The sequence below is a fragment of the Pollachius pollachius genome, assembly GCF_949987615.1.
Source record: "Pollachius pollachius genome assembly, chromosome: 2".
Taxonomy (NCBI): Eukaryota; Metazoa; Chordata; class Actinopteri; order Gadiformes; family Gadidae; genus Pollachius; species Pollachius pollachius.
Genome location: NC_136935.1, coordinates 30,620,516 through 30,637,042, shown reverse-complemented (window position 1 = coordinate 30,637,042; position 16,527 = coordinate 30,620,516). Strand labels below are relative to the sequence as shown.

The 16,527-nt window shown below is 41.7% G+C and overlaps 1 protein-coding gene across 1 annotated transcript; it reads right to left on the bottom strand.

Annotated features, from left to right (window-relative positions):
- Positions 1-6,205: 6,205 nt before the first annotated feature.
- On the bottom strand, positions 6,206-16,318 carry LOC307071256 (uncharacterized protein). The gene is made up of 8 exons (XM_079730231.1): positions 16,062-16,318; positions 10,847-10,968; positions 10,388-10,726; positions 9,670-9,996; positions 9,102-9,143; positions 7,828-7,938; positions 7,263-7,307; positions 6,206-6,900 (listed from the first exon to the last, which is right to left on the bottom strand). Exons 2-8 carry the CDS (start codon positions 10,911-10,913, stop codon positions 6,821-6,823), a joined length of 1,011 nt encoding a protein of 336 aa, XP_079586357.1. The 5' UTR covers positions 10,914-10,968; positions 16,062-16,318; the 3' UTR covers positions 6,206-6,820.
- Between the last annotated feature and the right edge of the window lie 209 nt (positions 16,319-16,527).

Sequence of the window (16,527 nt, the reverse complement as noted above, 5' to 3'; positions counted from 1 at the left end):
ACCTTTATGTAATAGTTTTACTGGAACTATGAAATCATGTCAAATGTAAACAGTTGCATTTTCACTTTCAACAAATAGATACTCTAACAAGCATCAACAACATTTACTTTAACAAGATTTGCACATCACTTTCTCTTTTTTTTCTTTTTTTTTACGAACAGTCATAGTCTTTTAGGTACACTGGAGGTGCTCTCACTCTGGAAGGGACATGTCCTTCTTTTACTGGTGTCTGCTGCCCCGCGTCACAGGGATTTGCAGGTGTGACAGGTGTGTTCACTGCAGTGGATGCACCATCCTCAGGTAAGTCGGTGTGTGTTGCTGGTGCAGTGGGGTGGGCGAGAGATGGTACCTGTTTCTTCGCTGAGTGCCCCTAGGCGTCTCCACAATGTAGGATCTTGGAGTGCCTGCATTTGACACCACTGTGCCTCTCTCGAGGATGTCCTTGGCCCACACATGGTCACCTTGTCGGAGGAGTGGCATGTTTCGAGCTCTGTGACGAGGGTCGTAGTTCAGTTTCTGCTTTTGTCTGTATGCCTGTTCAGTTCTTTTTAGACTGTTCATGTCTGTCCAGCCCGGGTTAAGCTGAGATGGGATGACAGGGACAGGTGTTCTAATGTTTCTGCCCATGAGGAGCTCTGCGGGACTGTGTCCGTTCGACAGAGGAGCGGCACAGTAGGCCATGAGGCCAAGGTAAGGCTCACTAGATTTCTTCAGGATACCCTTGATTGTCCTAACGGCCCGCTCTGCTTCACCGTTGCTTTGTGGGTAGTGGGGGCTGGATGTGACATGGCTGAAACCCCACTCTCGTGCAAACTTTCAGAAGTACTCGGATGCAAATTGTGGCCCATTGTCTGAGCGCACCACATCTGGTATGCCATGACGTGCAAATATGGATTTGAAGTGCTCCACCACCACCTCAGATGTTGTATAAGTGAGTTTGGCTACTTCAAAGAATCTGGAAAAGTAGTCTACAATGACCAGATAGTGCTTATTATTTTCTGTCTGAAATAGATCTACCCCCACAGTGGACCATGGTCTTGCTGGGAACTCAGTGGGTTGCAGTGTTTCTCTAAAGTTGGTACATACACCATACATCACAGTTCTCTATCAGTTGTGTCAGGTCTTTGCTAAGGCCTGGCCACCACACAGATTGCTTGGCCCTCTCTCTGCATTTAGTGAGTCCCAGGTGGCCTTCATGCAGTTTGTTCAGCATTTCTGCTCTAAGTGACAGTGGAAATACTATTCTACAGCCGTAAAGTAGCAAACCCTCATTAACTGTTAGATCACCTGAGAATGGCAGGTAGGGAGGGAATGCTCTTTGTATGGAGAATTTATCGGGCCAGCCCTCCTTGCAGTATCTCTTTAGTGTGTGGGATACAGTGTCTTTGTCCTGATGTGTTTCTATTTCTTTAAGTCTTTTGTCTGTAGCTGGCAGGTTTGCCATCGCAGTGTCCACGTACAGGCTCACCTCTTCTTCCTGTAAGCCCTCCACTGTGTTCTCGATTGGCGCTCTGGAGAGCACGTCAGCAGTGGCGATGTCCTTGCCTGGCACATGTGAGATGGTGTAAGAGAACCTCATCAGCCGCATACGTAGACGCTGTATGCGAGGTGGCAGTTCATCCAGACTCTTTGAGCCTAGCAGGGGAACCAAAGGCTTGTGATCTGTCTCTACATGGAAATCCTTTCCTATAAGGAACTCTGCAAATCTCTCACAGACCCATGTTGTGGCTAAAGCTTCTTTTTCGATTTGAGCATACCGCTGTTTGTTGTTGCTCAGGGCTCTCGAAGTATATGCCACCGGCTTCCAGTCTTTCTCATTTCATCGCTAGAGGAGAACAGAACCCATGCTGTATGAAGCTGAATCCGCTGAGACGTGTGAAGAAGTGTGTCTGCATTTGGGTCATACAAGGCAAGACCCGGCGGTGTTGTAAGCTCAGCCTTAATCTGTTCAAAGGCTTGCTGCTGTTGTGGACCCCAGGCCCACATGTTTGACTTCCTCAATAGATCTCTGAGGGAGTGGTTTTCTCAGCCAGGTGAGGCAGGAATTTTCCCAGATGATTGGTCATTCCCAAGAAGCGCCTCACCTCACTGACGTTACTGGGCTCTGCCATGGCTTTCACAGCGCCAACCTTGTCAGGGTCTGCACTGACTCCAGTGGAGTCGATAAGTTGTCCCAGGAACTTTATCCTGCTCTTTGAGAAGTCAAATTTGTCACTGAGTGTCACCCCTGCCTCCTGCAGACGTGTCAATGTCTTCCTGAGCCTCTCATCATGCTCACCCTGCGTGGCACCCCATATAAGCACATCGTCCATCTGACATACAACACCTTCCAGGCCCTCCAGGATACGAGACATGCATTTCTGGAAGTGCTCCGGAGCGGACGAAATTCCAAAACAGAGACGGTTGTAGCAGTACCGCCCAAATGGCGTTATGAAGGTGGTGAGGAGAAAGGATTCCTCGGATATCGGAATCTGCCAGAATCCAGCATTAGCGTTGAGTTAAGAAAAGATCTTGGCTCCTGCAAGCTGTCCTAAAGTGTGCTCGACAGATGGTAGCGGATGCTTCTCCCTCATCACTGAGCTGTTCAGCTCCGTGAGGTCGGTGCAAATCCTGACTCTGCCAGTGCTCTTGGGCACCACAACCATGGGTGCATACCATGCTGTAGGTTCCTCTACCTTTGAAATCACTCCTTGCTGCTCCATGTGAGTGAGCTCTTCTCTCTCCTTTGGCATGAGTGGGAGGGATATGCGTCGCGGGGTCGAGAGAGAAAAGGGCTTTGCTCCAGGCTTCAGCACAATGGTGTACTCTCCCTCCATTTTCCCTAGTCCAGAGAAAAGCTTTGGAAACTCTTTTCACAGTCTCTTTAGTATCCAGGCTTATGTTATTCATGCGAGCATCCAGTTGAAGTGTCATGGCGGCTAGTCCACCCAGGAGTGGCTTACGTAGCCCATCAACAACATAAACTTCCTCTTGTGTGCTTTTGTTGCCCTTACTGAGAGTAGCTGTAAATTTTCCATTCACCTTTAATGCTGTCCTTCCTGGTCCGACAGTTTGCTGAACTGGCCCTGGGTGTACAACTTTGCTGGGATTGCAGTGACATCTGCTCCAGTGTCTATTTGTGATTGTCCACTTTTACCTCTGTCATCCATAGGCAGGCACCTGTGGACTCCACAGAGCCCAAGAACGCGACTTCCTCATTGCTGTATTCCTCATCGCTGTCTTCCTCAGTCACTGCAGCCACATGAACTCCCAGTTTCTTTTTAGCTTGGCAGACTCTAGCATAATGTTCTTTCTTTTGGCACTGGTTACACACAGCCTCTCTAGCTGGACACTCCTGCGGATGATGCCCTTGTGTATCCCCGCATCTGTTACATTGTGTTTGTCTTTCCTGTGTCTTTTTATGAAATGTCTGCCTATCTCGCTGCTTGCTTTGCTTTGAGCCGCTGCGCGGCAAGTTTAAGTTGCTTCTTTACCTGCTCACTTTGTCGTGCCTTGTTAATTGCCTTCTCCAACGTCAGTTCAGGGTCCATCTGCAACTGTTCTGAAAGGTGTTCATCCCTCAGGCCCACGACTAGACGATCTCTCACCATTTCGTTGTGTAGAACACCGTATCCGCAGTACTCAGCAAGGCAATGCAGCGCAGTGTGGAAGCTGTCTGCTGACTCACGACTTCTTGTTGCCTCTGGTTGAATTTAGCCTGTTTGAATATAATGTTCCTGCGCGTTACGAAATGTGCGTCCAGCTTACCTTTCACAGTACCATAGTCTCCCGCCTCGTCTGCGTTTAAATGCAGAGAAACTACAATGTCCTCTGCCTGTTCTCCCATTGAGTAAATCAACGCATTGACCTGATTTTCCTCATCCTGAGTGTCCATTCCAGACGCGATGCGAAATCTGTCGAATCGTTTTACCCATTTCGTCCACTCTTCTGCCTTGAACGAAAACGGCTCCGGAGGCTTAACTTGGTACTGAGCCATCGCTGCTCCCACCGTTAAGATGCGAACGCTAACTCACTGACTGGCTTATCTAACCTAACTCTGCGAATACTCACGCAAACAATGCATCTATACTTGTGTACCAAGCAGTTGACTCTACACTACCACTTTGCAGCTTACTGTCTTAACTTCTGACACCATGTTCAGTTGGCCTTGCAACATATATTAAAATATCAAGGAGACTCGTAGAGACGTGACTGCATGGTATGAACTCTGTTCCTTTAATGGCTTACATTTTGTTATTGTATTACTACCATACGACTATCATTCGGTGGATACCATTAACAGTGCAAATGTTCAGATCTTTACTCTTTTAAGAAAGCCCTTGATTCTCTTGTGAAATGTGTGCTTGGAGTTTTCTTAATGTGCTTATCAATAGACATTTTCACGATCTGAATGAGGCTTCTTGCAGTTCAGCAATGTCAGTGGCTCAACGGGAAAATGCCTTGTACTGGTGATTTTTAGGTTGAGAGTTCGAATCCCGATAAGCATTATGAACAAGGTGAACATGACATTCTGGCATTGCCACTCACTTAAGAAACACAACACTGAACAGCACCTGAGATTCATCAGGCGAGTTTCCTAGTATCTGACTGCCAAGACACAGTATGGCATTAAGGGGAACCTCTTTGTTAACCATTTTTCCTTCATAATTAACTGTCATATTTATATTTCTTCTGTTAGTGTTCTTGAGTACAAATGTTTACTTTCCCCAGCATTTCAAAGTTTTTTCAGGTATGTGCTTTTAAAGGACAAATCCGGTTTAAAATGAATCTGGGATATGTTTAATATGATAACAAGTTGGGATGTTCGTTTGGGAGCAAAAAGGCGCATGCATACGCATTCTTAAGTTGGCTGTTTTTAGCCGATTCTACCAAAATGCTATAAACTTGGAACAATGGGGGCATGTATTATGGTTAAAAATTAAATCGCTATTTTAAACCACTTAAAAGGCTAGAAGTAGTCAACACTCCTTTGGTAGTATAATAAGGGTCTTAAAATATAAAACGAGGCATTGATAACTTTGTAACTGTACAGATTGTTTATTAAAAAGGACATTTCATACACACAACACCATCAGTAGTCGACGCCATCTTGTTTTTAAGACTCGATATGTAGATTGGCGAACACAGAGCTTGCGTGTTGTTGACGGATGGCACAATCTCCCAAACGAACATCCCAACTCGTTATCATACTAAACATATCCCAGATCCATTTTACACCGGATTTGTCCTTTAAGAAAGCCTTTAATTCACTTGAGAAATGTGTGCTTGGAGTATTCTTGATATTGTGTGCCTTTCAATAGACATTTTAAACATGTGAATGAGACTACAGTTCAGGTTTGTCAGTGGCTCAATGGGATAATGCCTTGTACTGGTAATCCTTAGGTTGAAAGTTTGAAACCCGATAAGAGCATTGTGAACAAGCTGAACATGAAATACGGCCATTGATTTGCAGACCACTCACCTGAAAGCCGAAGCACAGTATGGCTTAAAGGGGAACATCTTTCCTTCATAATTATGTCCTTCTTTCATATTTATATATCTTCCATGTATATATCTTCCCTTTGTGTGTTCTTGACTTTTCGTTTTGCCCGGACCTCTTTAATCATCACTTGCGGTTATATTATTGATATTGATTTGGCAGTTCATTTAGTTTACTATTCCAACATAATGCAAACAAAGTCTCACATCTCTTAGGGTTAGATTGCATCTAACCCTAACCTTTAGTGTTATTTGCATTTAGGTCCATCTCCTTTTTTTAAGCAGGTGCAGTTGAATAATTTGAATAATCTGAAGAATCTTCAACTCACATACACCTTGAGTCTTTATGGAGGTTCAAACATAATGACTGAATTTAGTTTCACATTGCGATTAGTATTTCATTATAATTCTATGTAATGTAAGTGTAATAAAATGTGAAAAGGTAAAGTCTGAACGTGCTGTATATCAAATATTTATTGAAATGTAGCAAAGAGCCTGCATCACGTGACATCATTCACGTGATGCACGAAATCAGGTGTACACATTTCAAGTAGGTATGTCTGGATGATGTTATTCTCATGCGACCAGCCCGTTAATACGAACTTATGACATCAGGATGGTCTCGCAAGGATAGGATTATGTCTTCAAGACCACAAAACCGCATGGCCTCGAAGGCACACCATTACAAACTACTGGCCTGTAGCATTTGTGGCAAATTTATTTGTGATATCTGTTTTTTGAAAATCTTTATTCAAGTTATAAGCACCAAATAATGCATTTACCATGAGACCAGTTGATCAAATTGATAAAAATGACTAAATGCTCACCTCCTATATCCCCCAAAAAAGTAAAACAAAAATAATCATCTTTTTTTTCTTACGCTGAATCGTTGATCACCAAACGACAAGTGTTAAATTATCATGCAGAGAGCTGTGGAGAGAGTTGGGCCCATGCCATAAAGTAGTCACAACCAGTGTGATTATAGTAAACCAAAACTAAATCAACACAAACTGAAAGAAAAAGCAATCCGTTAATTGACAGAAAAGATTAAACTGAGCTTGCAGAAAAAACTCAAACTAAACTGATCAAAATATAACTCTGATAGGCCGGCAGTATATACATACCCTATTTTGAATATCAGACTCTTGATTTTTTGCATCTGAATTATTGAAAAATATTTGTTTTTTAAAATGGTCCAACTACAAATTCCATGTTTGAATCTCAAAGAGGTGAATTCATAACTAATACATTCAAATCACCTTGATTTCGAAGCATAGAGTTTCAATGTTATGAATTCATGGTGTTTAAATTTATATATAGAAAACTCAATGGCTTTTAAAATTCAAAACATCACATTTGAGGGTTGGGGTGTTAGACAGCTGCTGTATTCTCCCTTAGGCTTGGTTTTGGTTTGAAGTTCATCTGCAAAGAGCACATACATCTTCAATCAAAAATCCTGTTATAATTTACAGAAATGCTGTTATGATTAACTTAGCAGTTAGTTGATATTTAGATTGTTTATACCAGCAGTGATGCAATTTACTGCAGGAACGACAAAGACCTTTAGTGAATTATTTTTTCCACTGCTGAAAGTTTTCCCCATTTATTTAATATTCTTAACACAGTAAAAAGCTTATTTGGTCTTGGGTTGTTTGTTAAAAACAAAAAGTACCTAGTTGTCACATGCCTTCTTTCAATACAGGTATTTTATGGGAGGTCTGAAGTCCTTCTTAGACATTAATATTATATAATGAAATAAAACAAATCAAATCAAATGAACACACCTTCATAACCGGATTTGTTGTTTGTTGGGAGTGCATGATGGGAACCTGTGAACAAGATATGATACTGTAAGCATGTTCTAACAGGGAGTCATAGACAAAGGACCATAACACTGTCAGTTTGTAGCAACCAGTCTGTCACAATGGGAAAATGACCAACCATTTTAATTTGTGTTTAAGACAAAGACAAAAAAAATATTGCATGATCCTAAATATAATCAAACATGCATTGTTAACGTATAATACTTATTTTGTGTTAATATTGCTATCTGTAATTATTTTATTAACGGATAACTCCTCATTATAGTCATAAAAGTCAAGTCAGCATGCAGAGACACGTTGGCTCTGGAGTGAATCTTGATAGCTTGTCCCTTGCAGTTTAGATAATATCATGAGGAAGAATCACACAAGCACATAAAGGCAACAAACAAGATGGAATAGTATGTGTCAAGCGGCAAATCGCAGGTTACAAGCCCAAGCCTAGTTGATATATGTACTGCTGTGCAGAACACCGTTAGTAACAGTTTGGCTAGCCTATAATATGCTTCTGGAAAACAAGAGTATTTACTTTGACAGTGTGGTTTTAGAAGACGGACTATCAGCAGCCCAATGATCACTGATCCAATGATGACCACAGGGATGATGATTTTGGATACCAAATCTGACTTTTGTGTTTTTCCTGCAAAAAAAGGCATGTAATCAGTTTAGTGTGCGTAGCATCCTTTTTTGATTGTGCATCACTAATAAAATAAACACAAATCATCGACCATTTTAAATGAATTACATCGCAAGAATAAAACCCATCCAACCACGGTTGCAGTTAAGTGTAGGTATAAACCAGTGGTTCTCAACCTTTTTTGAGCAAAAAATTAAATAAACTAACAACCCCACTCACACTCGTGTTCAGGGACGTCCCTAGGAATTCTGGGCCCCCTGACATAATTCAGTTATGGAGCCCCCCCCCCCCCCCCAACATATATACATTTTAAATGTTATATATTCATTCACATTTTATAATCATTAAATATTGGGTAATACCGGGTCAAAATTGGGTAGTCATTATCATCATTAAGGATGCAGGGAATGCAGAACAGTGCATTGAAATTCTTGCTATGGACTAACCAGTCCCTCTTTACCTTTACCCTGCCATTTGGTGTCTTGGAATATTTAAGGTAATCAGGGAAAGGCTTTCCCTCTCCATCGTTGGGCATCTCCTCATCTTCCCTAACAGCAATCTTTCTGAAAATACTTGCCCTGTCATTGTCAGTCAATCTTGCTGGCCACAAACCTAGGTCAACAGAAAGCAGCTGACCTGGGTCTGAGACCAGTACATGTGGCTCATCTGCCTGTGGCTCACATCTGTCTGACATGTCCCTCATTTCAGCCTCACTTGGTTCCTCCACTTCCTCATCAGTGCCCCAGTGTCCTCCTTCTCCCCTTCTTCTATTTCAACCTCACTGGTTTCTTCTTTGGGTTAATCATGGCTTGAAGAGGGCCCTGACTCTAAGATACATCATATAATTCAGAATGTCTCATAATTATCTGAACATATTAAACAATGTTGTCAACAGTCTATTTGATTGGATTGAGCTGGGCATGACTAAATATGTATTTGTATGTTTTGATTTGCTGCATTAGCCTACCATAAATAGCAGCTATTAATCTAAGGGTGGACTACTTGTAATTTTAGCTGACGTAAAACTTAAAAGTCAGCTAAAATGTACAAGTATCCTTAGTTTAATGTCTGCTAATATTGTAATGCCGCCAATCGAAATATTCAAAATCAGCTTACATAAATGTTAACCCCAAAGACTTTTGTTCATGGGTTGCACATAGGCTCACCTTCTTGCTTTTCAAGTGGGGGGGATAATCCTGGGGCTGCATCTGTGCATGAGGGCAGTTTTCATATGAATCAATATTTCGCCAAAATGTACTTGCATATAGTTGTAATAATACAAGTGTCCTCTGGGGCGCCCCTGGAATCATCCTAACTTACCCCCCCCCCCCCCCCCCCCCCCCCCCGTGCCCCGAATGAATGAATGGCCTAGGAACCGCGGCCACCGTGAAAACAGATCGCATGCACAGGCCTAATTAGGCCTATATAATTTGTATTTGAAATGCAACAACATCCGCCTACAAATGGTAGGGGGGTTGGAGATATATTTGAAGGAACACAGGATGTTAACGCTTGTCTAAAGAAAAGTAAACTAGTGCTGGCAAAGTTTGTGCTATTTTTAGCCTATTGCTGTTTTACAGATCCCCACGTCCAGCAACATGATTGGTAGAAATAGCGAGGGAAAAGCCCCAGCCACCAAGATTTTAGCTACTACTAACAGACTCTAGATTATTAATCTTAAATCTGATATGTGAGACTAAGGTAGAGAAGGACTCCGGGAGAACCATTGGTTACCTTCATGCTGGACTGAATGAGGGTCTGAGGGATCCAAATCATACTGGTTCTCTCCTTCCCGTTCTCCTCTGATATTGTGGACCGCACATGTGTACTTTGAGAATAAAGAGCCTGAAAGCAGCTCCAGCTTGCTGATGAGGTTGAAACGTCCATCTGTGGTCGCCATAGCATCCTGTTGGGAGCTGGCGGACCAATCCGTTCCATATTCGTCAAACCAAAGGATTTTCCCTTCTGGATAACCGCCAGTAGCGATGCAGGAAAGGATCATGGCGACCTTCTGGTTAGGGTTCCTACTAATGCAGTTGATTTTTGGAGTGCTATATGGGACTGCAAAGAGAAAACATAACTTGGGGGTGAATTAATTAACTTATTAGGGCATTTACATATCACCTAGTACAATTTGTATCACATAGATAAGTGCTGTTTGGCTAGTATTTTATCTGGTTGTTTATAGCTCAAGTAACTGAAAGTAAAAGTTGAGCTATTTATAAAGCAAATGGAAAAGTAAATTATTAAGGGGGATTTTTATGCTCATCAAATAGAAATCGCACATGATTCTCAAGCTGTTTTCAGTTTCCCTTTGCTCACCTTTTTTATATGGAGCTACTATTAAAAGCTAAAGGAAACTTTGTTTAATGTTCACATTATATAAATATTCAGATTAAGTATTGGCCTGTTCTCCAAAAACACTTATATTTTATTACCAGTGATTACCTACCTGAGAGGCTGAGGCGGGGGGCGAAGCTCTGACAATAGCCTCTATTGGTCATCACCATGCACGTGTAGCTCCCACGATCTGCCATCAGGGTGTCGGTCACCAGCATCGAGACCTTCAAGTCGATGTTATGTGGCTCAGCCAATGTAAAGCGTGGTTCAGATTTAAGGTAAGAACCTCTTACATAATCTATTAAAGCAGTCTCGGCTCCAGTTTTCTTCCAAATAATCTTCTCTATCAGTACATCTGTTGCCTCTTTTGAAAGAATCACAATGCACTCCAATAATGACTGTTGGCCGAACTGTCCATTGTTGTTACCATTACACTTCAGTTCCACAAATCCTGCAAAGATAAATGGTCCAATTAGAGTATTATTTATACAATATATACAGAAAATATTATATTTATATATATTTATTATATTCATTTATAAAGTTAATTATTGTATATGTACCAACTTACCAGAGGTTCCAGCAATGATATTGCAGATAAGGGACAGGGACAGCAAGAACACACCCAAGGAGGCCATGATCTCTGTAGGGTTATCACACAGCTCTGAGCCTTCTTCTTTATGTTTCTACCATCTGTTGGTTCACAAGATACACACGTTTAACATTGGCAGGCTTCAGCTGGATGTACTAAACTTTCTTCCCCCATAGTCACGTTCCTGTTTTTCTCCAAATTCCCTTACCAGTGCAGCTGAGAATCGATGTAAGTAGGCCTACATTGCATTTAAAAAGCTGAATATAAGGCTTGCCCATTTCCACACTTTGTGAAATATGAATACAGTAAATGGATACATACAACATGCCTGAATTGTATGCAATTTAGAAAATATAAGCTGAATATTAGACTAGCCTATTTCCTAATTTAGGAAATAATTTTTCCTAATTTACTAATTATATGAGCCAAGTTAACTTTTATATATAATTTGTGTGTATTTTCAGTAATGTTTGTTCAATGTATTAATCTGAAGTTTCTTTTTATAATCAAACTGAGTTGGTAATATCAGGGTTCTTAGTTTACGCGATATGCAAGTTATGAGATGACAGAATGCATTGTATGCCTTTAAAAAAATTGCGCGGGCATGTTAACACAGAGCACTACGGAGTTGCCTGGAACTGTGTTCCCGGCAACCCGTAACTCGTAGGGTGACCAGATCCCAATTCAACAGATGAGGGACAAAGGCCCAATCTCGTTTCTGTGCTTTACAAAAATCTCCACCTTAACCCTACCCCTACCACTTAACCCTACCCCTTATCTCTACCCCTAAACCCTCCCTCTACGAAATGGGAGGACAACTCTTCAAGACCCAACAGTACGTCATTAGTAGTCATTGACAGGGTTTTTGATCTTTATTTTATTTCGATTTTTTTTAATCTTTTGATACAATATCTTTCTCTGGAATGTTACTGTATAGTTTGAATGACTTAGGAATGCAACCTTACCCACATGGAAAAACATGGTATGATTAGATAAGAATATCTGTTAGAAACTGCAATATTGCACTTTATTTTGGATCAAACATTATACAATAACATAATATAAAAAAACAGAATAAACATAGAACTTGAGGTAGTATGCCATCCATGTAAAACATAAATATCATACAAACAAGAACCAGTGATATAATGGAACTAATATTGCAAATTACAAAAAGGCATCAACCATCACATTTTATTAATAACTCGGTCGGTTTTAAACCATCAGTGGATGTTTAATCTTTCTATCTTTCTGGGGGTTGGGGGGCTTAGGGCTACCAATGCAGAAGAGGTGCTTGAGGTGGAGGGATGGGCTCTGTGATGGCAGCGGCCTCAATGATCCCCTGAAAGAAAACATAACAATTAAGAAGGAATTATATGGCAGAACTGGGTTATATGGCCACATGTTATGTACAATATATAATAACTGAGAGATAGATAGATAGATGGATGGATGGATGGATGGATGGATGGATGGATGGATAGATAAATATTTCTTGCAAAATATATGAAAAAATACATTTGTTTATAAAAAATAACGAGAACAGTCAGTGCATATACATGCATGTAAACACCTTTAACCAATCTACCTCGTACAAAAATCGGCACATGAACGGACAAGCGAAATCGGATAAGTTGTATGTATGTAATGTTGCAGTTGTCCAATTGAGGAGCATAGTCGAACTATGGCTTTAATCGGATTAAGCCATGTATGTAAACGTACTGATTGATCGACCATTCTCCAGGCTAGTAAGCATTTTTAAAACTAACTATTGGATTACTTGGCAGGGAATTAAAGCTTATCATCAACCTGGAGTCCCTAGAACATGGAACACATAGATGTCATTGGGCCTGGCAGCTTCCCCGTGGACCGGGGTCGGGCTGCCGCGAGCAGCCCGGCCCCGGGCAGCCCAGCCGGAAGCTCCCTGGTCTGCGTCCAAGATGCCCGCAGAGCCACCGGCATGAGTCCGGGAGCTCTGCTCCGGGAGTTTTGGTGGTTTGGCTTGCTATAAAGAAAATGCCTATGTAACATTCAAACGGCATAATGATAATGCAATGGTCATCATAATTTATTGAATGATTTTTAACACTTACATTTGTGGTTTTCGATCCTGTCGCATCTTTTCGCCTGCCATCTTGCCTAGGATTTTTCAGGATTTTCCATTTTCTCGCAAGGTATTGCGGGAGCAAGTCACAACTGTAGCGTTGCAAGGGTGCCCATTGAAAATATTAACTTTGAGGGGATGTTAGCCCTCCCCCTTACACCTTACCCTACCTTAAAATGGCTTTCGGGACACGGCTCCCCTGCGAGTGAACACGCAACAGTGAGGTGTAGGGCTGAGATTTTGCTTGGAGCAAAGAAACAGGATTCACCCAAAGACTACGTTTGTATGGGACAATGTGGGATACCAATGCATCAAGGTAGCCTAAAAGAACTAAACATTTATATTCTGCCCCTTTGCTTATAACATTACTATGCTTTGTCATCTGGTTGATTCAATAGCACATAACAGCCTGCAAATAAAAATATATCTTATTGACATGAAACTTTCCCGTATGCATAGACTGGGAGGCCTCCTTTTGAGCAACACGTTTTTGGTGAGTCTTGCATTGTCTTAGCTGCATTTCCTCTTCTTAGCCGTACGTGTCGTGCTTTGTTTTTTGGTTGGTGGGCGTGCCCTTAACCTGCGTCCTCGTCTCAGTTTGATTGACATGATCAAACAGCCCGCCCAGCTCCCCGATGACAGCCCTCACTATGACAGTGCACTCATGACAGTTCAATCTCGTAATTTATGGGCTAAAAAGTGTCCCTGAAACGCAGCACCTTTAGACTCGTTAAGCAAATGAGCAATAACATATAATACCATAGACTGTATGGATAATCAATGGCAGTTCTACACGGGGGCCTACAGGGGCCCGTGCCCCTGTAGACATGTCCCTGGCCCCCCCTGTGGCCCCCCCGTGCTGACCAAATAAAACAATTATGATTTCACTGATTTTACGTAACTAATGCAACGCAACGTTCCACACGGGTAAATTAGAGGGGCGCACCCAAACACCATGGTGCTGCTGCTGGGTGAATGAGAGCGCAGCGACTACTCTTGGAGAAAGGAGCCACGATTTCTCCTGTTGCAAGGGTCGAAGGTAAGCAAAACGATTTAATTTCGTAAGTGACTTGATGTTCTTGCACATAAACGTGTTACTGTAGTTCCTCACACTGTTGATTTAATTACGTTTGTAAATGTCTGGTCTCAATGTATTTAGAAACATAATCATATCTAAGCAAACACATTGAAGCAGAAGCGAGTTTACAAATGTCAGTATCCTTGCTAGGTCTAGGCAACACAATGTTGTGATGTTAACCATGTATTTTCATCCGTTTTGGCTGTTGCATTGGGGTAACAAATACATTTAAGTAAAGAGTAGCAGGCTATCTTCCCGTGTTAAGTAGTGAGGGATGGTTATGCAACGAAATGTACTGCATGCCCCTAAATTTTTTTCTTAATAGTGATACTGAACTGATAAAATAAAAAGGAAATGGACATTGAAGCAAAAAAAGCAAATGGCACATTGTTCTGCACTTTGTTGTACCATGGAGTATTTTTTCACATTGACACACTGCATTTATACCTTGTACTGTTTCATTTTCTATGGCCCTACCTAGGGCTGTCCCCTGAAAGTCGATGATTCGAATTATCAGTCGGGAAATGCCGCAGTCGACTCAGAGAATCTGAGTCGACTGCGGGTTTCCCGCAGTCTTTCTTTCTTTCTTTCTTTTTTTTTTTTTTTTTCGTCAGTGAGTGGTGAGCATTAATAAAAATAAAAATAGAAAACATTAAAATGCACAGGAATAATATTTATACGCTCAATTCTCTTGTGTGAGCATGTTGAGACGAGCAGAGCCGAGCGTATCACAGGCGAATTGATTACATGAGATTATATGGATGTGCAGTGGCGGTTCTAGACAAATTTTACTAGGGGGCCAAGGAGGGGGCAGTGTTTAACCAGAGGGGCACAAAAAATGGCAAAAAATATATATTTAAAGATTATAATTATAAACTTTATTTTACTTTAAAATCAAACATTTAATTTGTACAAGAGTTTATAACTTCACCAGTCTGTATTTTTCTGCTAAACCATCTTAAATTGATGGAGCTTATGCCCTTAATCATCAAAATCATCTAAACATTTGTTTTGAGTCAGATCTGCCCTTTCAGTCCAGAGATTTGACTATTCGGCGGCCGTGCAGGGCAGGTCTTTTGGAGGTTTAAAAAATGAGTTTTCTTTCTATTAACACTCTGTTTTGGGAGGCTATAAGCCTTTTATATATGCTTGCGCGTTGCGCTCATTACGTTCTCACCTGAACAGTTTTCTGTCAATCCAACTCGTCGGAATTGTAGCCAATTTATTCCTGTTGGGTTTTAATTAAGCTCCTGCCCATAATTCGGTCCGATAATGAACGCGGGGCTCATGTATAGGCTAGTGGATAATCCACTATATGAGCCCCGTGTTCATGATCTGATTGCATTTATTGAGCCCGAAAGAATACACAGCGCTGTGTCGCCACACTGACTGCGCTGCTAGAGAAAATGTAGCAATAATGAAAGGGGAGACAGCCGCTTCTATTCATGAATGTCGCCACACTTTTGACATCTTCTGAGACATGGTTTTAGGAATCTTTTAATAGTCCACAACCTTTATGGCGCCCGAAAATATAGCGCGGGTAAAAGTTAGCAGCAGGATTGATATTAGCCGGATATTCGGTTTTAACACCGTATCGACACTATACACAAAGAGTTAGTTGTTGCTAACGATATCTGTGCGAGAACAGCACTTTAATCTACGTTCCGGCAGTTATCTGTTTCAGGAACCGTCTAAGTATATTGTTGCGTTCGCGGTCGCCTGCGTATGTGAACCCGGACACAGCCTACAGCCGTTCACACAAACACAGCCTGTTAACCTTAACCTTGCTTTATCTCTAGTGTAGGCTACTACTCATACAAACCTGCTGCGTGTTTGTGAGTCTTCTGAAGAATACAACTGTCCGATGTTACCCGATCCAGACTAATGCTGCTGAGGCTGCTGGAGGCTATACCCCACTAAAGAGCAACCTTTAGAAATGTTATTTCTGAAAGAACCTCTTCACTCAGTTTATCCTACATAAAAAAAACAAGTATATAAGTCAAATACATTACCTTGGTCGACTCGCTCACTTTCGGTATGAACTAAGCTGAACCGAGTTCTTACTTTCGGTTTCGTAATGACAACCACAAACCATGTGGCGTGCCTCCTGCTCCTTTCAGGCAGCAGCGCTTTGAAAAGACGGACGCTTTAGCCGCTAACTGAAACTAAAGGTCTCGCTCTCGCTTTCTCTCTCACGCTAAACGGTTTTCCACTTTGTACCGAAACAAGCTCAGTAATTTGTTTATCGAAAGGAAATGAGATTGGAGCAGAGGGGAGGAGAGGGAAGGGGAGGGCTCCGTCGTATCTTCTCAGAAACTAACCTTAGGGTTATTTCCGCTCTGGGGACACTTCATGTCAAGTTTCAATTCAATCCTCTGAGTAAAACATAAACCGAAAGGAGAGAGGGGGAGAGGACATAACAAAATTAAGTGGCGTAGCGTGGAGAATAAATATTATTTGTTTATTCTGACAATACAA

Coding starts and splice junctions, on each gene's coding strand:
- LOC307071256 (XM_079730231.1), bottom strand. CDS start 10,913: ATGGCCTCCTTGGGTGTGTTCTTGCTGTCCCTGTCCCTTATCTGCAAT. Junction 7,308..7,827: donor TCTAAAACCACACTGTCAAA/GTAAATACTCTT, acceptor TCTTGTTCACAG/GTTCCCATCATGCACTCCCA. Junction 6,901..7,262: donor CAACAAATCCGGTTATGAAG/GTGTGTTCATTT, acceptor TGCTCTTTGCAG/ATGAACTTCAAACCAAAACC.